Consider the following 25,014-nt stretch of genomic DNA (forward strand, 5'->3'; position numbering starts at 1 on the left):
AGTTTAGGATGTGTGGGAACAGCCTGGGGTTTCCGAAAACAGGAAAAACTTGAAGCTTAGCCTGTGCCCACCAGGGTATCTGCCCAGCATCACCCTTTGACAGTCCACTGCCCTGGCTCACACTCCTCTCTCAGCCTGGCTCACCTCTTCACTTTCCTCCAAATCCCATCCTCTGGCTCTTAGCTGCTTGAGCCCTGGTCCAGGGTTAAGACTACGACTGCCCCTCTGGGCTCTACCACCCTTAATGCCATGTGCCATGTTGCAGTAACAATGTCAGGTTACAGTGCCCTTGCCAGGCTGACCTGTCTGGGAGTGATAGCTGAGTCTACCATCTTGTCTTCCTATGTTTTCTGGGCCCGGCATAAGCCTGGTGGGGGAAGGGAGGCGAAGGGGAGGGAAGACAGGAGTTAGATCATGAAGACCTGAGGTCACGATCTGCATTTGAACCTCAGGTCCATTACTGACCCTCAGGGAAGTGACTTCACTCTTCTAAGCCTCAGTTTCCCTGTCTATAAATGGGTTTAAACACTGTGGTGAAGTCATGGAAGTTGTTGTGAAGGTTTTACAGGCGAATGAGAAGCTCTTGGTACCATCCCAAGGCCAGAGGAGTGTCCAGAAGTAGCAGGACCTTGTTCCTCTGCAGACTCTAAATGTGGGCTGAGTTGGACTAAAGAAAAATGCCAGGAGAGGCGGCTTCTGGTATCCCCAGCTCCAGCCTCGATCTGGAGGCTCTTACTGCTGGTGCCTGGCACTGTTCCCACCTCCCCGACACTCACTTACCTGCCTTGTATCCCACAGCCACCCGGCCCAAGCTGAAGAAGATGAAGAGCCAGACAGGCGAGGTGGGTGAGAAGCAGTCACTGAAGTGCGAGGCAGCAGCGGGGAACCCCCAGCCCTCCTATCGCTGGTTCAAGGATGGCAAGGAGCTCAACCGGAGTCGTGATATTCGCATCAAGTATGGCAATGGCAGGTGAGTCGTACCGCCTTCCCTCCATCTCCCCAGCTGCCAGTCCTAGAAGGGAGGACCAAACCAGTATCCTCAGCCACAGAACCAGCCAGGCCTCCCTCCGTGCATCCCTTCCTTGCCACACCCCAGTGCTCCCCTGACTGCTGAGTCCCTTGTGCCAGGCCTGCCCTGAGATTGCAGACCATGGAGTTAAGCAATTCCCAGGGCTGGATGTACCTCAGTAGATAAAGTGCTTGCTTAGCATACACAAAGCCTTGGGTTCAAACCCAGCACCACATAAAACCAGCTGTGGTGCCACACGCCTTTGATCTCAGCACTTGGGAGGTGGAGTCAGGTAGATCAGAAGCTGAAGGTCATCCTCGGCGACATAGCAAGTTGAAGCCAGTTTGGGCTGCATGCGACCCTGTCTCAAAAAAAAAAAAAAATGAATGAAGCTATTTATGTGTTTGAAGGCTGGAGGCCATTTGACTCCAAGCTGTTTTTAGCACAGAAATTCTGCTTGTCAAAAACAAAAACAAAAACAAAAAACCACCCCCTAGCATCTAGAATCGCATCTGAGAGACCTCAGACCTGGCAATTTGAAGTGAAAGACCCTGTCTCCAGAAAGTCTTTGGGAAGTCACATAAGACAAAGGCTTGGTCTCCTGATTTGTCAAGCTGCCATTTGCATGAGAGTTTAGTAAGTAAGAAGAAGAAAACATTGACTGACTTTGGGGGTCGGCTGCTGATACTTCCCTACTGCATGAAGAGTGACTTTAGTCCTGAAAAAATATCTCAGGAGCATGGCATACACATTCCCTGAAGCCCCAGGGATGGGGAAGATACCCATCCAACCAGCAAGGGGCAGGAGGTGCCAGGACAGCCAGGAGTCAAAGGCATCTCTTCTCTGTCTGCCATTAAACACACTTCTACCCAACCTCTCTGTGGGCTCTGGTGTCTAAGTAGATATTCTACTTAGCAGCTCCTCAACCTTTTCTGCCCTCACCCCCAAAGTAGCCTGCAACCCCCTCTTTGGAGATGCCATTTTTCTTCTAACCCTCCACAAAATAAAAACAAAGGGTTTTTTTTTTGTTTTTTTGTTTTTTGAGATCATCAGCCTACCCTGCAATAGAAAGTCTTAGATGACTATCCAGGCTCAGCGCACCTGACCTCACCTTGGCGGCCTGCAGCCCACGGAGAAAAGTGAGGGTCAGGACTTCCTGCTTCACTTTCCTTCCAAGACTTGAACCAAAGAAAGTGGGCCCCACAAAAAGCCATGAGGGAAAGCTTCAGATGGCAGGCCTGTGGGGCTAAGAAGGCTGGTTCCTGAGGGAGTTATGGTAATTGGAGAGGTAGGGAGATTTGAGGTATACATCCTTTGTCTATAATATTAACAAGAAACTCAGTCTAACGACCCAGCCCCATACCCCCAACTCCTTCCCACCACCTGCTATAGTCTTGGTACCAGCTTAGAAAAAGTGTAGACAGTTCTCCATTATTTCCCTGGGTCTGAACTCCAGGAAAAGTACTGGCCCTTGTCTTCTGTTCCCAAACATAGTACCCATCTTCCCATCCCATCAGACCTTGCACCATACTGCCTCATTCCTTACGATATTCACACATTCATACCCTCACACCACACATACACACACACACCACACACACACCACACACATACACACACCACACACATACCACATACCACACACATACACACTTACCACACACATACACACTTACCACACATATACACCACACACACACTACACACACACACCACACACACATACCACATACACACACATACCACACACACCACACACACACACACACCACACACATACCACACACACACACACACACACTGCTGAGGCACCTCCAGTTCCTGCCTTTGGTAACTTTAGCCTCTTTCCCTTTTCCTCCCAGCAAACTTCATCCTGTCCGTCCCTCTTCCAGAACGCTTTCCCAGGCTGCTGTGTGCTCTCTGCTTCCTCTGTTGTTTCTTTCATCACCTCAGCCTTCATCCACACCTTTCATCCTCAGTCCACACTGTCTTCCCAAGGCAGCCAGTTCAGCACTACCTCAGCCCCTCCACCCCATGACCTCTGGGGTCCCAAGCCCAGCAGCACTTGGTACAGTGACAGCTTTTACCTGTCCCTGTGGTTCTCCACTGGCTCTTCTGTGAGGTAGATCTCTCTCAGAGATCCCAGTGGTGCTGGGCTACCCCTTAGGCTTCCCTGCTCTCTCCCTCCCCAGCAGTGGGTGATGCCACCCTCCTAGGGCTTTACATCTCTGAGACCCCAGGCTTCCACCTTGGTGGCAGTTTCACCCAGATTCTATGCAGTGTTGCCAGCTGGGCCCTCCTTCTCATGTGCCCCTGCTGGCCTGGAAGCAGAGATCAGTTTTCACTGTGGAGCTGACAAGACTCCCAGGGCTGGCCCTCCTCTCTTGGGTTTGAGGTCATCCTTCAAGAGGATGAGCAGGGGACACTATGGATATTCCAAACTTCTAAACTTACTTTCTGGTTAAGCCTCAGATTCATCTGACACATGGGCAACCTAATCCAGAGACAAGGCCTAGTCAGGTCTTTCCCTAGGTGGTAGATCCTTAGATCTAAAGTATGCTATGACAGCCTTCCTCATATGCTGCCTTCTGAAATGTCCTTTGTCCCACCTGTCCTGTCCCCTGGGCTCCCAGCAGTAAATTGTTAGCTGTGAAGGAATAGGCCATGATAAGGAACTTCTGATTATCTGTGACTAAGGTCCTCTCAACGTGACTTCAGGAGAGCCACCACCTCTCCGTACTCCCCAGTCTCCCACTGCACACACCTCACCTGCCAGGAGCCAGAGCACAGAGCAAGGAGCCTCTCTCTGTCTTTCCTCCACAAGTTCCCCATGCTCTGCCTGCCCAGGCTACGTTTAGCCTTGGCATCTCTGTCTGCTGGCAGAGACCGCCTTCCCAACAGGGGCTGACTGTCTGTCTCTGTGCCCAGCAAATTGCAGTGTCACCCAAGCCTTCCTGAGCCAGGAGAAAACTTGCCCCCCAAGCCCAGGGCACAAGCCCTCCCTTGCAGAACCACATGTTCCCTTATTTATGAGGGGCAGGCTGGGACAGGCCCCTCAGGCAGGCAGGGGAGCCAGGCACTGAGGAAAGTGTGGGACTGCCCGGATCCTGTCCCTGCCAGCAGAGAACCGGCTAGGGAGGGTGGGACAGCACCCTTACGGGGCAGACCTGGGTCAGCACACTGATGAAGCAGCAGGAGTGTACATCCTGCTTGCCTGCCAGGAAGACAAGGAGAGAACCCTGAAGCCAGGGACTCCAGATGGATCTAAGGACAAGCAGAGTGCAGAGTCCCAGCAACATTGGGGCCTGAGAGACCCTCAGGTCCAGCCTCAGGTGTAGCTCTGGGTCCCACTTTCCTGAGACCTCTGAGACCCCAGTGAACCAAGATGCCTATACCTGCCACAGCTGAGAATTGTTATCACTTCTTTCTTATGCCAAAAGGGGTCCTTTGCCAAGACCCGCCGCCCCCCTTGATCCTGGTCTTATGCACCCTTGGGTGGGAGACCTTCCTCCAAGTCTCATTGCTGCTCCTTAGATTCTCTACCTTGTCCTGCTACAAATGACATCACAGCTGTGGGTGACCATGAGGAGCTGGCTGGCTCTGGGCTTCCTAAGCATGAACTCTTTTGCCCTCTGTGGACACGCCCCCTTCCCTGCCTATCGAGTGTACAAGAAAGTGAGGGAAACTCTGGCCTAGGGAAGTGGGAATCTGTAGCATCTAATTAGGCTGCGATGAGCAGATGCTCACGTAGGCAGAGGGGCCTCCAGGGCTCTGCTTAATGAAGGAAACTAGTTGATAGAGGAGAGCTGTGGGCAGGCACAAGTCCAAGGAGAAAGACCTGCCCAGGAAGGGGGGATATACAGGCAGGCCACTCTCACCACATTGGTGGGACCATCAACAACACAGCAAGGTCCGTCATGGGAATGTGGGAGGGAGATATTATGTGGGAGGGAGATGTTTGGGAAGAGGCCAACTTCCAAAGGCAGGGGCGAAGCTAAGACGGGGAGCCTTCTGCTCATCTCTCCTCCCATTCCCTTCCTGTCCCCTACCCCCTGTCCCCCATCCCAGTCCTTATTCCAGCAGTGTCCTGGCTCTCCTTTGCATCCTTGGAGCACAGGCAGAGCAATGTCAGCTTGACCATACCTACCATTACTCCACCCAACTGTGCATATGCAAGGAATCTGGTTTTTTCATCTGTCCCTAAAAAGTAGAGGAGATCACAGCATGTAAAGACACTGTGACCTTTACTGGGAGTCCCTGACTTTATCCAGAGCACTTTCTGGGTCCCAGAAAACATCAGATGCAGGAAGGGTTGGGAGCTGTGAACAGGACCTTGTAGAGCCCTCTAAGACTTAGTTTCCCCATACGTAAGAAGGGAACACCCAGACTAGCCCTGAGGCCCCGTGCCCTGAAGTACATGATCTCCAGCACACGGGAGGTACTTGGTATACATTTGTGGAAGGAACTAAACAAAAGTCTCTTGAGAGGCTACAGAGGGCCCCTCAATGGCAGGGTTGAGTGGATGGTAGGAGAGAGCCACAGGTTTGGACTGGTCCCCTGGCACACTGAAGCCATCAGACAGGCGCTCTCCCAGGTACCTGCAGTTGGAGCTCATGCTGCTGCTCTAGTGGGGTACCCAGACGGGCTCACTTATAAACAGTGGGGATGTATTTGGCCAATTGTAGAGACTGGTAACTCCAAGATCAAGGGTCTCAGGGCGTTTTCAATGCTGTGTGTCCTCATGACCTGCTAGCACCATTGTAGTGGGGAGGTGGGGACCAGTGGACTTTAGGAGACACATTCAAACCATAACTCTGAACAGTGACAATCTGCCACTTGTATGGACGGCAGAGGCAGTCGATAATGAGAGACATGGCCATGGGGCTTCCTAAGGGGCTTGGCACTCTTCCCCAAGAAAAATGATACAAAGAAACCCAGCCATAGTTGTGTGGAGTCAGAGTTAGAACATGCGTGCTGTGGCTGTATGCACCCTGTCTGTGTTGCCTTGACAGTTCAAATCTCCGCCCAGATCCAGGGGTCATCCATCGTACCAGCTGCACTCCAGAAAAGACTGGCCTGAGGGACCATCTTCTCACCCAGCCTACATTGGTGGTTCTTTACAGTGACCACTCTGTGACTGATGCTGATAAGCTCTGGCAGCCCCAGCTCACACCTCTCTCCCTCTTTCCTCTCCCAAATCAGAAAGAACTCACGGCTACAGTTCAACAAAGTAAAGGTGGAGGACGCTGGGGAGTACGTCTGTGAGGCTGAGAACATCCTCGGGAAGGACACTGTGAGGGGCCGGCTCCATGTCAACAGCGGTAGGTGTCCCCCAAGAAAGAGAAGGGTCCTGGGGGACTTGGCATAGCGGATCAGCTGCCCCTCGGCCCTCAGGAGACGAGCACATGATCTATCTTGCACTCAACCTCCCCTCCCTCCCGTTGCTGCATATCAAACCCAAGATCTCAGCTGAATCAGAGAAATGCAGTCAAAGCATAAATGTTTAGTTTTGTTATCTGGGCCTGGAAGAGCCGCCAGCTCTCATTTTAAATACCCTGAAAACTAAATATTTTGAAATCAAGAGGTAGGGATTGGGGGAAGGATATTTTTAGAAGGCAATTATGAGAGGCCGGGCTGTCAGGAGCGAGGCTGGGGGAGAGACAGGCCTGGGGTGGGTGTGAGCTGCCTGCTAGTTGCCAGCTGCATTGTTCGACACCTGAGCCAGGCCTAAGGGTGGGAGGCTTGAGTGCCTGGGGCCTGTGGGCAGCCTCCATTTAGGGAATAACAAACCTGTCTCACAGACCCTACTCCCCCTTTTAAGACTCACAAAGGAGGGCCTCAGAATTGTCTGTCTTACTAGCTCACAATGTCTGATGCAGTATCAGAATAGAGAACACCTTTCTGCTGGGTTGTCCCTGGTTTGGGGCCTAGAAAGCCACTTTTCCTCCCTGCCTGAGCTAGGTGCCCACAGACTGAGCCTACCAAGTAAGGTTTGCTGTTCAAGTCTTGTCCCTGACATAGGACCTGACCCTGTATATGTTGCCCCCTAGATACATTGACCAGCCTCGAGTGCCGATCTAAAGAGAAACCTGCAGCATTACCTAGATGCCTAGTCAGCCCAGATCCTGTCTGCCCTAGGCTGATGAGAGCTGTCTCATTCCCCAGCCTCAGGCTTCTTGGGCTCTCATGCCCACTGTGTCACAGAAGTCTAAGTCTAGATCTTTCTCATACCTGTTCCTTCCGTCCCATCCCTACCTCAAGGGCAGCCATGGCTCAGACTTGGCCTTTTTAGTGACTTTTGGAAGCCAAGCCCTTCCCATGGATCCTCAGCACAAGCAGTTGCTCCTTTCCCATCTGACCCCTCTCCGCTTTCGGACCCCACCCCACCCATATCCTTTCAAACCACAGGCAGCCTTGACCTTTAACCCTCAGCTCAGTACAGTGTCACTCTGGATCCAAACCCAAGTCCAGGCTATCTCTTGACCCATCATGGTCTGGTGGCATCTCTTGAATGCCTTAAGCCCCACACTGTTGCTGGATTTGCTCAGTGCTCTGGCCACCCAGTGCAGGAGGAGCCTCATCCCGTGATTTCTGATCACATCTACTCTTTACTGAGCCAGATTCTGTTTTCTCGCGTGGACTCTTCTTTAGGAGAGGCCCAGAAAGGTCACATGTTTTGCACAAACAGCTTGTTGCTGATAGAGCTCTACAGTGCGGAAGTCGTTAGTGAACTTGGTCGTGGCACTCCATGGACCTGTTTACTACCCTGGCCTCAGGGGCCTAGCACAATGCCTGCCTCACAATAGGTAGCTGCTAAATGTTCTATTAAAGAAATTACAACCTACAGTTAGGAATGGAGTTCAGTAGTAGAGTTCTTGCCTAGCATGCGCAAGGCCTGAATTTCACTCTGTGTGTTTGTTTGCTTGTTTGTTTTTTAAGAAAGGGTCTCTCTCTACTTAGCCCTGACTGTCTGGAAACTCACTGTGCAGACCAGGCTGGCCTTGAACTTGCAGAGATCCACTTGCCTCTGCCTCCCCAAGTGTTGAGATTAAAGGCATATGCTGATATACCCAGCTTTCAATATGATTTTTTTTTTTTTTTAGTTTAAAAAAAGAAAGGGCTATCCCAAGGCCTTTGTGGCCTCCCCTATTTCCTGGCTAGAGAAAGGTGACAGAGGTGGGTACTTAGATGGGACCACCCACGAGCTATTCCAAAGTGGGAGGAGTACCTGGGCTTAGCATCTGCCATCTCTGTCCTAGTGAGCAGGCAGCCTCTGATCCACCTTAGACTCTGGATTTCCCATTTTGTTAATGAAGGCACTCTGGATTAGAATTGACAAGTATCCATCCTAAGCTGACCTTAGAGAGTTCCTTTATTGGCTCCTGAAACTAGGAAGTCCAAAGGTCATCTAGCTCCAGATGGAACAGAGTTTAAGAACTGGAAGTAGGTTGGTTCCTTGCTTTCTACCTCTCATACTGAGGGAATGGAGCAGAAAGAAAAGGCACCTGCCTCAGAGAGTTCTAACTCAGCCAGCCCCCATCCCTATGTTCTCCTGAGGCAGGCACGAGAGTGTCTTCTTACTCATCCTGTTGTGGTCACATGCACACTTGGCCTGGTTACTGTGGTGGGTGTGGCACCATCTTTACCAGGCTTATCTGTGTGCAAGACTGTAAAGAGGCAGAGCACCCTGAGAAATGGCCCTGTAGGACCACCATCTCACTATTATGTGAGGCAACAGAACAGGGAAATGTTCTTGCATAGAACGTCACAGCTGTGCCCACTCTGATGCACAGGGCCAGGGTCTTGAGGCTCTTACTCACTAGTAAGCCTCAGCCCAACCTGAAAACACCCCTCTCAGTCTTCAGCATGCCATATTTTGACAGGCTTGGGAAGCAGACAGTGCACCTTTGGACTGAGCATAGGGGTCTCATGCAGAGCTGGAATCCCAGCTGCCCCTAGACTTCAGTGTGTCTAGTGGCTGCAGCCTGGCATGAGAGCAGAGGCCCAGGACATAGAAAGAGCTTGGAGATTTGCAGAGATTCCAGCTCTGTGCCCCACAGCTTTCCCCTCGTAGGCTGAGCTATGCGGTCTTAACTGTCTCCTAAACTCCTGGGATTGTGATTTGCTGCCAAGGCTGCCCATCTGCACCTCACCAACACACACGCAGGCATCCTCACACACACCATGCACATCTTTTCTGCTGTCCTGTCCAGTCCTTGGCAGGCCAGGCTACTCTTGATGTAGAGAAATGGTCATGACCATTTTCTCAGGCAGAGATGCATAGATTTCTTGTTTACCAGTGAAATGCAGCAGACCTGCAGCAACCACGCCCTGAGGAGGGGGTGGAGGGCAGGCAGTGAGCGGGCAGCTCTGCCTGCCCCCAGTGACTCATCCCAAGGTGGGTTGGCATGGCCCGCCCAGCCCTGGGGGTAGCAGGGCCACAGGGATGGGGCATCAAAGGGCATCGTCCTACTCTTGGATGGCTACCTACCTCTCCATTAGGGTGGAGCCTTAGTCCTTCCCAGATCAGAGCAGGCCCTCCAGAAGTGACAGTTCTAGGTCTCACAGGAGCTTCTAGGGCTGACAGGGGAAAAGAATGTGCAGACATAGGCAGAGCTTGTAACAAACAGTCTGCATGGTGCAATCCTCTTCCACATTACTGAAGCCAGAAGCCCATCCCAAGTGAAAGGGAACTTGGGACTGTCCCAGGATACAGAGCACAGGGCAGGCAGGTTTGACATGAGGTGTTACAGGACTGTGGGCATGTGGTAGAGGCCACTGGTCAGGGGATAGCTGGTGGAACACATCTATGCATACACACGAGCACATACCCTTACACCAGTTGTATTCAGCATGGCCCTGCTCTAAGATCAGAGAGGCACCACCACAGTTAACCAGCATAGGACCTCAGATGACAGGAAGGTAAAGCCCTGGGTCTGAAAATATGTGCCTCTCCCAACAAACAAAGTAGGGGTGGGGGGATGGACACCTGGAAGGGAGCCATTTGCACAGCAAGGTGAGTGCTGGATAGCTCAAAGCAATGGACCTTAAAGAGAGGAAGAAGTTTGCCCATGCTCAAAAGAGGAAGTCAGCTGCAGCTGGGACAGCAGGGAGGCACTCGGTGTTCACTGTCGGCCTGTGTCCCATTTCATCTTCCTCTGAAGGCCTGGGACAGCTTGCACCAAGACACTCATGGCAACTACTCCCAGAGTTTTCCCCTTCTGGGCATGGTTTTAATTAATTTTTAGATATAATTTTCATACCATAAAATTTGCCCTTTTAAAGTATGATTCAGTAGTTTTCAATATAGTCACCGACTTATGTAACCATCCCCACCCCCACTAATTCTAGGACATTTTCGTCATCACACCAAGAGTTCCTCCCTCCAATGCCACAAGCACGACTCTCGCTCTCTGCCCCTGCAGATTAACTTATAGTAGACATTTTATGTAATTATAACCGTATAATAAGTAGCCTTCACGTACCTTAAGGCCCATCCATGTTGTAGCATGTATGAGTGCATTCCTTTTATGGTAAAATGATATTCCGGTGTGTGAATGTACTGTATTTTATTCACCCATTCAGCGGGTTTGAATTGTTGACTCATTTGGATCATTTACACAGCGGGCCGATGAATAATGCTTCCGCGGACATTCATGTTCAGGTGTTTGTAAGCACACACATTTTTCAGTCTTGAGGATACACCCAAGAGTGGAATTTCTTGAGTATATGGTAACTCTGAGAATTTTAATTTTTTATTTTACAGAACTCCTTGACTAGACGCCTAAGCAGCCAGACCACCGTACATTCCCACCCACGGTGCCCCGGGGTTCTGTGCCTCCACATCCTCTCCGCACTCCTCTTTTCCCTCTCCACCATTCTAGCCCTCTTAGTAGGTGTGAAGTAGTATTTCATTGTGGCTTTGAGGAGACAGTGTCTTACAGAAAAGATATCCATGGCCAGGCTAAGGACACTAGACTGTGCTCAGGGAAGCAGCAGAATGCCATTTCCCAAGAATCGGATATGCGCTTGCTCATTCGCTCTGTCAACAAATGCTAAGCACCTATTGTATATCAAGCATTTGTCTAGATGGTGGGGTTCAGTGAAATACAGCAGATGTGGCCATGCCCCAGGGAGCTTGGGTTCTGGTGGGAGCTAGCGATAGCACACTTGGTTCCTTAATCAGCTTAGAATAAATACTACTAGCGTAAGCTTGTGCCGTGAGCAGAAAGAATGTGGGGGTTGTAGCTAGCCATATTGAGAAGCCCAGAGAGGCTGTACTGAGGCACTGATATTTCAAAGGTCCTGGCCAGCAGGGCACCTGACTACACCTGAAATGAGTGTAGTCAAATACATTGAGAACAGGATAAAAAATAACAAAAAGGTAATGAGACCCAGATTAGACCTGATAAAGGGCTGGGGGCTTTATTTTGACTACAAAGGGACACCACTGAAGGGCTGTGATCATGGGAAGGGTTGACACAATTTACATATTTTAAAGACCACCGTGGCAGCTTTCGAGCAAAAAGACCAGAGTGAAAGCAAGTGTGAGTCAGGACCAGTAAGTAAGGTTACCCTAGTAAGATGTGGCAGTGAATTGGACCAGGGAGGGCAGCAGGAGGTGATGGAAGTGACAGTCCCTGGAGGTATGTATATAGCAGTAAAGAATAAAGAAGACATGAAAGATGCTCTCTAGGACCTTGGGGCTCACACACATAGGGAAGACTAGAGAAGAGGTTGAGACAGATAACTGGGAGGCCAGTTTGGACATACTGGCTTTGTGGTAGCTGCCAGCCATCCTGGTGGAGAGGTCCAGAGAGCAGGATTCTCCCACCTTTGCTTCTCCAAGTATGAGAGAACAGCGGCAAAGTATAGATGTGTTCACAAGGGAATAAGAACGTGTGAGGGCCAGACCAGTGTAAGGACACCATGGCCTGACACCTTCTGTGGGGCACACACCTCCCTGTGCTGTGGCTTCACCACCAGTACAGCTGTGTTAAAGTAGCTTGGGAAGACCTTACTCTGTCAGAAGCAGTGGGAAGCCTGTGGCCACTCTTCTCTGACATCGATAATTACCTCCCCCACTGTGCTCTCTTTTGCCTTTCTGGAACGCTGGCATCACCACATGCTATAGTATTGGCAACCCAGACTCAGTGTACCACAACTAGGTGGCCTCCATCTCTCTTCTGTGGTCCCTGACACCCCAGCATCCTCACTGCTGAACACTGCTTAGTCAACCTAGCAGAATACCAATGAAGACGGGACAGCAGGAGGTCTCTGCCACCATTGCTGCAGAGGAGCCTTGCTGGGCCTGGTAGGTCCAGGCCAAGATTCCTTAGGTTTAGTCAAGGCCCCTGGGAAGCCCCAGGCTGTGGTCCACATTCATCTGCTCACATCGAGCCTTGGTGCTGACATGTTGTTTCACAAGGGACAGGGTATCTGGCAGGAATACACAACTGCAGCTCTAGACAGGCACTCCGCCATTGTCTTTCTTCAACCCTCCTACGAGGTGTAACCAAAGGGCAAGACAACCTCTAAGCCCTAGACTCCAGGATCTGCCCAGTGTTGGACTTTATAACTTGCAGGCATGGTCACCGCAGTCCTGTCTCTTCTCTGTCCCTTCCTTAGTTTCCTAGGTCTCTATGACCCAGAATTGGAGCAAACACCAGTAAAAGCTTCCTTTGCCTGGCCAGCATGTGGGTCCCAGCTGGGTTTGTGGTGGAGCCCTAGAGGAGACCTCAGCAGGGGTGGGGCCTGAGATGCCAACTCTGCAACAGGCATGGGGCTGAGAGGAGGGTGGGAGCTGGCCTGCTGAGCTTTATCTGGGAGCTCCTCAGACATATACAGAGGCAGTGCTGTGTGTACTCTCCAGTCCTCCACGCTCCATCTGTCTCCCTACATGTCTAAACATTGAGGGTGCCAAGTGCCTGCCTGCTCCATCCTCCTCCTCTTGCCTCCTCCCTACTGCCGATGGGAGCAGTGGAGGCTGCCACCCCAGGGGAGATAAGGGTAGCCAAGGTGGAGTGGGACACCTCAATCAGAGGACCACCGCTGGGCAGGAGTGAGAGACCCTCAAAGTCCCAGAGCAGGAATAGGAAAGAGGGACTCTTTCTTGACAAAACATCTTGGAAAGCCAGTGTGGGTCATTGCCTTACAAAAGAGGCTTTTGCATTTAAAGCTAGCTTTCTGGACACTGTCCCCTGCTAAGGGAACAGAGCACTCTAGTCTCACTGTTTCAGGCAAACCTGATCAATCAGATGTGCAGCCTGGGTTAGCAACCAGCCTTTCTCCCACCCGGTTTTCACATCCCAGCTGTTCTCTGCTCCCCATCCCCTACACCCCACACCCCACCCCCATCCTTCTCCTAGCTAAATCTTCTCCTGAACGTTATAATTTATAGCTTAGGCTGGCCAAGGTCTGAAGGCTCTTTGCACCACCAACAGCTAACGAGGAGAGAGCTGTTTGGTGTGGGGACATGAAAGAGACCCAGAACAATTCTAGAGACAGGACATAGCAGCCTTCATAACATACCAGCCCTGGAAATAAGAGGGAAGAGGGTGGAAGCCAAGACCCCACCCCAACACACACTTCCCCAGAGCTCAGAAAATGACAGTATCCTAAAGGTGTCATTTTCACCAATTCCCCTGGTTCACCGTAAGAACCTGAGCAGTAAAGAAGGATGCAGGGGTCTCCCCCTGAGCCATTCCCCACATCAACATCTAGTCCTATAGTGGAGCCCCCCTAGGAGGGAGACAGAAGTGGAACAGAAGTCAGGCCTTCCTCCAGTAGAGGAAGCTCTTTCTGGTCTCTTCCATCCCTCCGAGACAGTGGAAACTCCCCTGGCTTTTGTAGGTTTCTCAAGAGTACGAATGCAGGACCATACTGGGCAAAGGGTCTGTTGTGGCTTGCCATTTGCCTTGCTGCCCACCAAGAGATACCTGTTAGCCCTTTCCAACCCAGGCATTCCTGCAGATTCTAGTGACCTTCAAGTTTGGAGATAGGAACATGAAAGCACACAAAGGAAGTGATCCCTGGGCCCAGAGGTGATGTCAGTGGGTCACTAGTACCTGTCTCTCATACCTCCAGTGAGCACCACTCTGTCATCCTGGTCGGGTCACGCCCGGAAGTGCAATGAGACAGCCAAGTCCTACTGTGTGAATGGAGGTGTGTGCTACTACATCGAGGGCATCAACCAGCTCTCCTGCAAGTAAGTGACCGGTGGGGGTGGGCGTGGAGCCAAGAGCAGGGGAAGAGATTCTGGGGCAGAAGTGGAGGGCTCTAGAAAAGTGAGCTTCAAGCTCCTTGGAAGTGATCCCCATGGGGCACAGACAGGGTGCTTTGCCAACTTTCTAGTCTTTTCCTGGACTCTAAAGATACGTAAGCTCTAAAGGGTATGTGGACTCCTATAGGACCCGGTTTGCTAGGCCCCTATCACCCTGTCTCCTGATGCCCACCTCTGACCAACACTGCAGGGAGGTGGAGATACCAGTCTAAGGCACTGGGCGTTTCTCTCTGTCTCTCTCTGTCTCTGTCTCTGTCTCTCTCTCTCTCTCTCTCTCTCTCACCTTCTCTCTCTCTCCCACCCTTTCTCTCTGTCTCTATCTCTGTCTCTCTCTGTCTCTATCCCTTCCTTTTGTCTTTCTTCCCCATCTCTAAGCAACTCTCCAAATTGGTCCTTAGTGAACATGTCCTGGCTGACTCTTCTCCAGTAGTGATAAGCCTGGAAGCACAGGACAGAGGCTCCAGAGCCCTCAGCACCTGATGGTCCAATTCTTGTTGTCTAGAGGGAAAATAGGGGTTTAGAAACTGAGGAAAGAACTTAGAAAACGGGACCCAGAGCCCAGTGCTGGCCTTAGATCTGGTGGTTCTTCCTGCCCTGTGACCAGAAGTGGCCAGTCCTGCCCTGAAGATTGCTTGTGCCATTTTAACCCCAGCCCCTCTCTATGGAAGGAGGGGACTCCAGCAAAGATACCACTATGGGAAAGGCCCAGTGGAGGAGGGAGAGTGGCCCCAACAGGAACTCCAAGGAGCTCAGAACTCAACTGCCCACACTGCAGCACTCAGGACGGTGTGAAGGAGGACACCAGAAAGGGCTTTTTCAGTCCCAGCAGGTCTGCTGGGCAATCCTCCTGCATGTGACTGAGGAGGTTGACACAAACTTGAGGAGCCCAACTCTGGCCAGACCTTAAGGAGGAATAGGAAGGGTGTCTAGTTAACTAGGATTTCTCAAAGTAACCCGTGCCAAGGGCCCCAGATATCTGGACAAAGGCAACAAAGTGTTGCTAGTTCAGAAAGAGGGTTTTGACCAACTCCTGGTAGAAGAACCTCAGCCTTTCCTGCCTCTGCCCCTCACCCCCAGGTCAGATCTTGCACGCCTATCACTGGCTTGGCCTTTCTAGTCATGTGAACCTGCAGAGGAGACTGGGGCTTTTAAACAATCCTGCACAAGCCGATAGGGTCCCAGCGTCAGTGTGTCCTCCTACTCACCCACAAGAGAGCTTGGTGGCACTGCCAGGCAGAACTGTGGCTCAGGCCCCAGCAGGCCTCCTTGATGGCTCCCTCCATGGTCCCACCCTTCACCTGATGTCACCCCCTTCCCCACTCCTCCTTCCTGAACCCCTGAGGGAAGTTCCAAGAGTAACAACAGGTACTCCAGAGAGACTCAAGGCCTGGCCTCGGCTTCTAAGACACAGCCACAATAGCAGCTCAGGCCCTGGGAAACACCACAGCCTTGCAACTGCTCTGAGCTCTTTGGAATAGAGATCCCAGTGCACCTCAAAGAGACGTTCTAGCCCTGACTCTCCTTCCCCTCTGCCACACCAGGCCTCTCCTCCTCCCCAGTCCCTTGGACCCCTGAACCTCTCCCCCTGCCCCCAAAGAATCCACCATTATCACTGAAGTCAGTCCTGGTTACAGGCAGGAAGACTCTGCTCCCCATGACAGGTACAAGGACAAAGCAGGTCCCCAGAACCCAGGCTCCAATATGGAATGCAGTGTAAGAAAGAGAAGGTTAAGACAATGGCTCCCAGGGGAACCTGCCAGCATGACTGTGCCCCTAGGAGTCAGGGAGATGCACCCTGCTACATTTGAAAGGAGCAGGGAGAGGGGCCTGAGCCCTTGTGAACAGGGAGGGTGCCCTGTTTCCTCCCCCCACCCAGGGCAACTCGGTTTCAAATGTGAAATTGGTACCCAGAGCCACCATTTCCCCATCTTTGCCCCCCGGGACATCCCCAGTCAAGGCTCCCTAACCTGCTTCCCTGAACCCCTTTGTCACATGCAAGGGAGAGGGACATCCCGGCTGGGACAGCAGTCCTTGGAGCTGTGCTGGAGAAGGGCAGGGGGGAGGGGGCCGGGCAGAGCCCAGAGGCCATTCTGAGGGTGGGAAACGGGGTGGGAGGTGGGGCAGGCCTCTCGGGTTCCTGACGACACCTGAATGGAGTGAAAAGGAAAGGACTTAGGAACGGGACTCACGTCTACCATTTGTGCTGTTTGTTTCTTTTTATTTTGATTTTTTTGCATTTCCGCTTAGCTTGGATAATGAAACTACACTGGTCAGTTTCATTCCAGTTTCTATAAAACTCAGTTTTCCCTCCTGGTTTTCTTACACTTGTTGCTGTGTATTGGTTCAGAGCCCCCCAGGGAGTGTTGGAAAGCAGGCAGGCACACTCCGTGACCCTCTTGTTTTTCTGGAAGTCAGTGCCAAAAGAAAGCGTCACTGATACTGAATTTTGTTTTTGTTTTTTGTTTTTTTTAAAGAAAACTTAAGGGGACTTGAAAATGGGGGTCCAAATCAAGGTGACTGTCTCCTGTCTGGGCCTCCTCTTGCCGTTTTCTCCTCTTCTCTCCGTGTGTTTGTTGAGCACGGTTGGTGCGTGACTCTTGGGGACTGGTTCAGGGGATGATGACAGAACAAGACTCTTTCCAGCCCTGTGCATATACCAGTGGCATGCCGCCCTCTCCCACCCGCTCATCTCCTTCATCCCCAGCTTCCCCCACCCCATCCCACCCCATCTGCCTGCTCATCCTCACTACATCTCCACCTGCCCTGTGAGCTCCGAGACCCTGGCTCCCTCCAGTGCCTGGGCCACAGCCTCATTCTTCATCCTTCCTTCTCCAGGTGAGGGCAGCACACATGGCATTATCCCCAGGCTACCAAAAGGAGAAACTGAGGCCCGGGAGGTGGGTGGGGAACAGGGACAGCAGAGGTCCTGACCTCTCTGCCACCCCAGATGTAGCCCGTGGGCTCTCTTCTCTGCCCTTCTCTCACCCTGCTCTTCTCCAGCCCCAGGTTCAGACCTTCTCAGAATCAGAGGTGACGCCTATAGGAAGGTCTAGGAAGGCTGCAGCCTGCTGCCCCTTCCGATCCATCCCCTATACCCCCAGACTTCTGAGAGTCATCCTGTTTGAGTGGGAGCCACAGCCACCAGCCACCCACACCCAATGCAGACTCCTTCCATGTTGATAAAAGGAGACATCTGGCTCCTTCTACACTGGTCTGGCTCCATGGCAGAAAGGCCAAAGGCCCTGCTTACACCTAGAACCTTCTCTGAGGAAGCCGGAGTCTCCACACACAGGACTGCAGAGAGGATTAGGAGTATCCAGGAGCCCCAAAAGGATAGCACTGGCTCTCAGTCCTTCCCCACCCTGACACCCCTACCCCCCCAAGGCCTTTTCTTTATCTATTGCGAAGGAGTGCCCCTCTCTCAGACAGGTGCAAGGCTAACACCAGAACACTGCATAAATACCATAGCACATTTGTGTTGTGCACCAGTCAGGACCACCTGCAACTGTGCAAGTCAGTATCCCTGAGCAGGCAGGCAGACTAGTTCAGGCTGAGTGTGGGACAGGGACACAGGGGTCTATTTACAGTTGTCACTGCTCTTCCAGACTTATGGGACAGCAGCCCTGATGTCAAATAAGTTTCTTTATCCCTTTTTGCCCCTCAACTTGACTGTTCTCTCTCACGCGCACGCGTGTGCACACACACACACACATACATATACACACATACACACACACACATGCATACACACACACACATACATACACACACACATACACACACACACACACACACACACACACACACACATGCATACATGGTTCTCTGACTCTAAGAGCCCAGCTAGTGGCAATGGACACAGTCAAGCCCGTTCCTTTCCTTTTACTTTGTAGAATCCAAGAGTCATTTCAACTTCTGGGTCTTTATCCTGTATTTCCTTCTGTTTGAAAAAGAATCACTTGACCCACTTCTAGTCCTCCACATCAGGGCCCAGGAGCAGAGGAGGAAGAGCTGAGGCTGGCTGGAGTCAGTGGGGAAGCCTTGGCCATTTCCTCTATCTTCCTGGGCTAACGTGACTAGGGACAAGGGTCAGGGATCAGAGAGACGGATGCGGAGCTCATCCTCTAAGCCACACTATTCAATAGGGTGAGCATGCATTGCTGTTGCCCACCCTCAACAGCTGTACTTCCCAGCTAGACCTCAAAATGTATGTGCACCCATGCTCCACCCCTCAAAGTGTCCAGCTCCCTCCTTCCCCAACCCAGAGAGATACCACAGGACCAAGGGAACTTCAGCAAGAACTCCACAAGCCACTACTGTTCCCTACTCCTCTATATTAGAGGCCAGAGGGTTTTGTGATTATCATAGCCAATGGCTAATGCCTAACTATAAGGTCAGGGCCTCTTGCTATGTACAGTAGAAGGCTAAGGCAGAGAATTCTCACCTCCTAAGGAATTCCAGGTTGACTAATGTTGCACAGTAACCTGGTACTGAGAGGCTTCCCTAGTTCCTAAGGGACTGTAGGCCAGGGCAACAGAGACCTGTTTCTGAAGAAATTCATGCATAAAGGTCAGCTCAGCCGTGTCTGTGAGCTTCTCCCTGAGTGACTAGCCTTCCTGGGGTTCAGAAGAGAGCACAGGACTAGGCATGTCTCCTAGAAATCTATGAAACTGGGACTTGCTTAAGGGGAGAGGTGGCAGCCAGAGAACAGAAGGAAGTGTACCTTGAGGGTATGACAGGGTCAGGGAGAAGGAGGGGGGTGGGTGGTGCCTCTGAGCAGCAAGGGAGGAGACTGAGATTCGAGGCGATCCAGGAGATCCAGGCTGGAGCCAGGGCAAAGCCAGACCACAGTGGAAGAACAGGTCCTAGGGCAGGCAGGCCAAGGCTGGCTTCCAACCAGCTCCTGTACAGAACAGGGTCCCCAGTTAGGCTGCTCCAACCTCCCCCTGAATGCAGTGTCGGGAAGGCAGCTGTGGGGCACTAGCAACTCTGCCTCTCCTCCAGTTCCCTACCTCCCCACTTAGCTTTCCTCACATCTACTCTACTGCCTTAGGGCAGGCAACCTTCTCCAAGTATACCCTCTAAAAAGTGCCTTCTGTTCCCAGCCAGCCAGCGCTATAGCATGAGACCCTGTCTCAGAATACACAAACAAAACTTCCTAGGTCAAATAAGTTCATATAGTTCAGTTGTTATCTCCTCTGCTAATGGAGACTGCCACTCTATAGGAGCCCTGGGGGATGGATTTCCCAAACATACTGGGCCACAGATCCCTCTCTGAGAGAACAGATCAAATACCCTCTAGGTCCCTTTGGTCCTGAGCACACAATGGGAGAACAGCCTAGTAGAATTCTACTTTGAGTTTTCTAGGAGCTAGTCCATAGAGAAGGAAACCTGCCCAGAATCCTGGAGAGAATCCTTTAACAGAGCCTGGAGGAGTGACACCAGGAACTTGTATCCCATAATAAGTCTGCCTGCCTGGCACCCGGAGGCTACAGTTCTGGCTTCCCTGGGGGACACCAGGCAGGTAAGAAGAAAAGCTCCCCCAACCAATAGGACAGTTAGTCTTAATAACCCCTCACCTTCCCCACCCAACTTCCCTAACTCATCCTCCCTGCCCCACCCCGCCTGCCCCATCCCCCACAGAGCCACCTGGATTAAAGCGTCTGTAAGGAGATGACAGAGCCCTCCACCCAGCCCCGGCTCCAGCCCCTTCAGCTACAAGTGTGACCCCAAGTGCCCGACTTGGTTTTCTCATTCATCCTGCGCACTTTGATTTCTAACCTTAGCCTCGTGGATGATGCCAGTTTGTTCTGTGATTTTTCCCCTTTTCCTTCTCCAGATGTCCAAACGGATTCTTCGGACAGAGATGTTTGGAGAAACTGCCTTTGCGATTGTACATGCCAGATCCTAAGCAAAGTATGTTTGAAGACACAAACACAAGTCCCTGCTCCTTAGAAAGCTTCCGGGTGCAGTCCCCCAATGTAGGGCGTAGGGCCAGGGGTGTTGGTTGTTTTGATCTTTGGCTGTTATGTTTCGTTTCTCTTTCCTTTTTTGTACTTTGGTTTGTTAGTTCTTTTGTTTTGTTTTTGTTTTGCTTTGTTTTTTCATTTTTTTGGCCTAATCCTTGGGTTTAAAGTTTAGGGCTACAGGTAAGGGGCAGAGTGGCAAGGCCAGTACAAATGGTAACCGTGGCAAGGAACCTAGCTGGCGCTGGCAGGAGCCTGTGCCGGGGTGTTGCAATGCCTGTGTCTTGCTATCCTGGCTCTCTCTTTCTGGTTTTCTTTCTTTTGGTAGGTGTCCTGTGGGATACACCGGGGACAGGTGTCAGCAGTTCGCAATGGTCAACTTCTCCAGTATGTTTCTTTCTTCTATTTCTCTTCTTCCCTGGTGACTGGCAGTCTCCTCATGTGGGAGGGATGGGGTCTTACTTACCAAGTCTTAGAGGGAACAGGGGTGTCCTGAGCTCCTCTCAATCCTCAGTGCTTACCAGTAGCCTCCAAAGAGGAGACAACACACCCCTGTCTCTTCACCCATCCCCATAAGTCACCTATATTGCCTGGGAATAGCGATATGGAATTCTCTGTAGCAACAGGGCCATGTCCAGGCCTCTCCCCTCTTCTGGAATCAGGCAGCCTGCCAAATGCAGAAAGAGGCATTTGAAGGGCCCTCCCCTGCCTCTGAAGACTTTCTGAAGGTGTCAGGCTGCTGCTGAGCCAGGCAGTGAGCGTGTGCATGTTTTTGTGGGTATGTTTGAGAGAAGGGAAGGGGTCTCAAAAGTCTGCCTTCTGGTCTGGCCAGAATGGTTTGTGTAGGGGTTCTAGGACTAAGGCAGAGGGGAGATTGAAACAGAGCAGGTCCCTAGGGCAATGGTTTCCATGAATGTTTCCAGAGACATGTGTACAGCTACAGGGTGAGGTGGTCGAAGGGCAACGGCAGATGCTAACATACTCAAGTGGAAACTGGTGACCCTTCCCAAGACTCTTCTAGTCTGGACACTATCCAGGACTCTATCTCCTTTCTTTCCTCCACTCTGGGCGAAGGAATGAGCCCTTTACAGCCCAAAGATTTGGCAAAATAGTGGATTGTTGTAATTAGGGCCTGAGAGCAGGTTCCTTCAAGCACCACCAGGGGAGGTAGAACAGAACAATAAGCCTCTGGATATAGTCACAGACTTGGTTTGGGACCCAATGGTGTGTTGGCCTTCAACCAAGTCACCTATCCCATTCTGCAGAGCAGACTAGCCCCCTGCTCCTTTTTGGGAGGACATTTGGGTCCTGTGAGCAGTAAGGAGCCATAGGACCTGGATAGTACTTGAATGTTAAAAAGGAAAACTCCATTAAAATACCAAATATGAAACTCAGGGGCCATTAGATAACACATCCAGAAAAAAACAGTTTTTGAGTTCGGGTCTCAGGGTGGAGAAATGAATCCTCAAATTGTCCTCAGACCATAGGACAGAGCCTAGAAACACTGCCCTTGGGAGCACTTGGGCTCCAGCAGGTAAAGGCTGGTAGACCCAAAGAGTTACCTCTGTCCACAATATGAGAGGCAGTACTCTCTCCAGACCCCTCTATTCACAGTCACAGGCTATGGAGAAAGAGAGGATAAAGGTGGAATATAATATGTGAGCAAGACATGTAGCCCTAAAGAATCAGATCCAGCCTATGTAGAGAACTCTGGGGCATGCAGAGCCTCAGGAGAGGACAGAGAAGACCAGCAATGGTAGACCAAGTAAGAGAGGCAGTGGGGGCTCTTCCTTTCCACCCTGGGCCAAAAGCCTCCACAGCATAGGAAACTGTTCTGGACAGGCAGCCAGTGCAATAGGTCAGAGCACAATAGAACCTCCAGAACATAGGTTACTATGCAAAGCCCCTTGGCCAGTGAGAGCACATCAGCCTTCAGCCTGTGTCTGCTGCGAGCCCAAAAGAAACCCTGTAGATGGAGTTCCCAGCCCTCTTGCCTGTGTCATCAGCACCATGCAGGTGCCTTTATGTGGCGAATTCCTGTTCTTTAAGTGTGCTCCGCAAGGACCCTTATGATGTTCCAGAACATGATGAGTACAAAGATGTCATCCTGTGCCCTCTGAAGTGCTCAACTGCCCATTTAGAAATGCCAGGTGCCTAGATCCCTAGTCCTGGGTGCTATTTAAGTGCTCTGGATTTGTTCTCTCCTCCGTAGGATGAGGACAGAGGCAGCTATACCTAGAAGGCAGCATCAGGGATGAAATGAAGTGATGCATGAAAGAGCTCATCTGGGAGCCTGCCGTTATCACTAGAGGACAACTTAGTATCTCCCAGCTATAAACAGGAAGGAGGAGGGCAGGAAGAGAATTAGTCCTTGGAGGATGTCTCCCAGTATTGCTGAGCAAAGCATCTGACCCTGCCACCTACCCAGACCACCTCAAGACCAGACAATCTTTCAGAGACTAAGAAAACAGCCTTTGACCCCAATAGCACTTTGAAGTTTCTCCCACTACAGGCCCTGCCCTCCTGAAAGGGAAAGCTGGCCCATCTGTATCCCACATGTGTATGACTACACTCACACACATGCACAACCACAGAATGTGTGCTTACATTCAAACACACACATACACACATGCACACACACACACACACACACGCACACATATGAGCACATGCACACACACATCACACACACACACACACACACGAGCACATGCTTATATCTGCACATACAACACTGCCCCCTCATCCAGGCACTTTGTGGCTGCAATTGGTTATGTCCAAGACAATAAATTTGCATAACTGTTCTAAAGCCTGGCCCTGCTGGAAATCCAGCATCCAATTTACTGGTCAATATGAACATTTCTGGCCTGATACTCAGCAGTCCACCCCATCCTGGCTGAGTGCCATGCAAGAAACATGAGAGGGAGATTGCTCCCTTAACTGCAACAGACACAACTGTAGATCTTCAGCATCTGTCCCCAGACTTCTCAGGAAGAGAGTCACCTACCAAGTGACTGGCCAAACTCTCAGTTACCTCACCAGGCATACCAGCCACCACTGGCCCACCCTAACCAGGACCCCTGAGAGCTGCTGTTGACATGGTTTTGTTCCCAGAGAAGTGACCTGGAAGGGAATCCTCAGAGGGCTTTGAGAGGCTAATCTGCTTCTGCAGGTGGCCATACCATCCTCAGGAATAGCCAGACAAGCCTGAGCAGGATCAACCATAGCTTAGCCCCATGATCCCACCAGTCTCCACTTTGCTGCCCAATTTCCTGCATCACCTTGAGAAAGTATCCTGTTACCATAGATAGACTTTAACAACTTTTTCTGAAAGTACGCTTAGGACCAGCACTTAGGACCTGTGAAGCTGGTCTGCTGTCTCTCTAGTGAGCCTGGCTGGACATCAAAAACATGCTCCTGAGTGCTTCAAAGTCCTAGGCTCCAGGATGCACTATTTAGGAACCTCTCTAAGACATTTAACCCTTTGAGCCAGAGAGGACCCTGAGCTGCACTTAGGGCTTTAAACAGAGTCAGACTGCAAAGAAGCCGAATCTTCTACATCGCCCCAGCTTCAGAGTGGAGGGATTGCAGAGGCTTGTGTTTTAAGTGCTGGAATGAACACATCCTTGATGTGGGCTATGCACAGGTCAGAACTCCAGGATCTTCCTCAAGATTCTTGGGGTCAGGGTCTTCTTGGTCCCTGGCTCAGAGCCACCCATTCTCCTGCTCTTTCCAAATACATATTCCTCCGAAATCCCTTTCAGAAAGCACAAAGAGATGGGCCAAATAGTGCTCGGATGCCCTTTCTCCAGAGCAGACGAGAAGTCGAGTCCAATGCCACACCCTCATCAGGTCTAGGGAGCTGACTTGGCTGATATGAAAGTCACTGAGGGAGTGTGCCCAGGCAGGTGTGAATAGGAGCCCTGGCACACGCATGTGTTGAACCTCCTGCTGGCCAGGCCTGCTCACATCTGCCTCTATGTACAGGTGCTTTTGAGGGAACAGATGCCACGCATCAGCCTGCAGGGACATCCACACAACAAGTTAGGGACGAAATAGAACCCTGGGTCTGTGGAACAGAACAAGCCGTGCCTTAAAAGGAAAGGCAAGCTCTAAAACACTGCTGAGATTTCTGGGCTCCCACCCAGACCTTCTCCCGTTGGCCTGAATTGTCCTGAAACCCAGCCAGGTTTTGAGACCTCCAGGATCCCATAGCAAGGCCTGATCCACCACCATTGCAGCTGAGGGACTGAGACCTAGATGGCTTGGGCATCTCTTGGAGTCACAAAGAATGGCAGAGCTGAGTCTTGGACCAAGGCCCCTTTATTTAAGCTGTCAAAGCTGTAAGCGTCCACCTTTCAAAGGCCTGAGCTCACACATTCAGGTGACAATCTCACTCCAACACTGTAATTTGTCCACAATGTAAGAAGTGTGCATGCTGCACAAATGAATGCACTCTTCCTACGCCCTGGGTTGTAGGTGCTCTCCTAAGTGGTGAGATGGGTTTGGGTACCACAGCTCAACCCTAGGAGCCCAGGGTACATGGGATGTCAAGTACAGCAATGACTTGTTGTTCGGAGTCACTTCCTCTCCCCATTGTTCCCCTCTGAGAAACCAAAGCTCTACACTTGGACTGCCAGGAGATATGCCAGGCCAGCTAGGCTTGTGGCACAAGGCAGTGACATGGGGCCAGTCTGGAGGCATAACCCATTCATTCTGAACAGATGAAAAGGACACCCCATGAATAAGCTAAGAGT

General features: G+C 51.3%; 1 protein-coding gene across 5 annotated transcripts in view; it reads left to right on the forward strand.

The window, feature by feature from the left end:
• Nrg2 (neuregulin 2) overlaps window positions 1–25,014 on the forward strand; it is a 177,186-nt gene that overhangs the window by 141,930 nt on the left and 10,242 nt on the right. For 2 of the 5 annotated variants that reach the window (XM_028762777.1, XM_028762776.1), the window contains exons 2-5: window positions 799–970; window positions 6,212–6,330; window positions 14,096–14,216; window positions 20,131–20,207. In XM_028762777.1, coding sequence (XP_028618610.1) covers window positions 799–970; window positions 6,212–6,330; window positions 14,096–14,216; window positions 20,131–20,207 — 489 coding nt within the window. Of the gene's footprint in view, window positions 1–798; window positions 971–6,211; window positions 6,331–14,095; window positions 14,217–20,130; window positions 20,208–20,585; window positions 20,645–25,014 lie in introns of all 5 variants that reach the window. The other 3 variants (XM_028762779.1, XM_028762778.1, XM_028762780.1) reach the window with 2 other exon arrangements.

This window comes from Grammomys surdaster, unplaced genomic scaffold (genome assembly GCF_004785775.1).
Source record: "Grammomys surdaster isolate TR1022 unplaced genomic scaffold, NIH_TR_1.0 135, whole genome shotgun sequence".
Classification (NCBI taxonomy): domain Eukaryota; kingdom Metazoa; phylum Chordata; class Mammalia; order Rodentia; family Muridae; genus Grammomys; species Grammomys surdaster.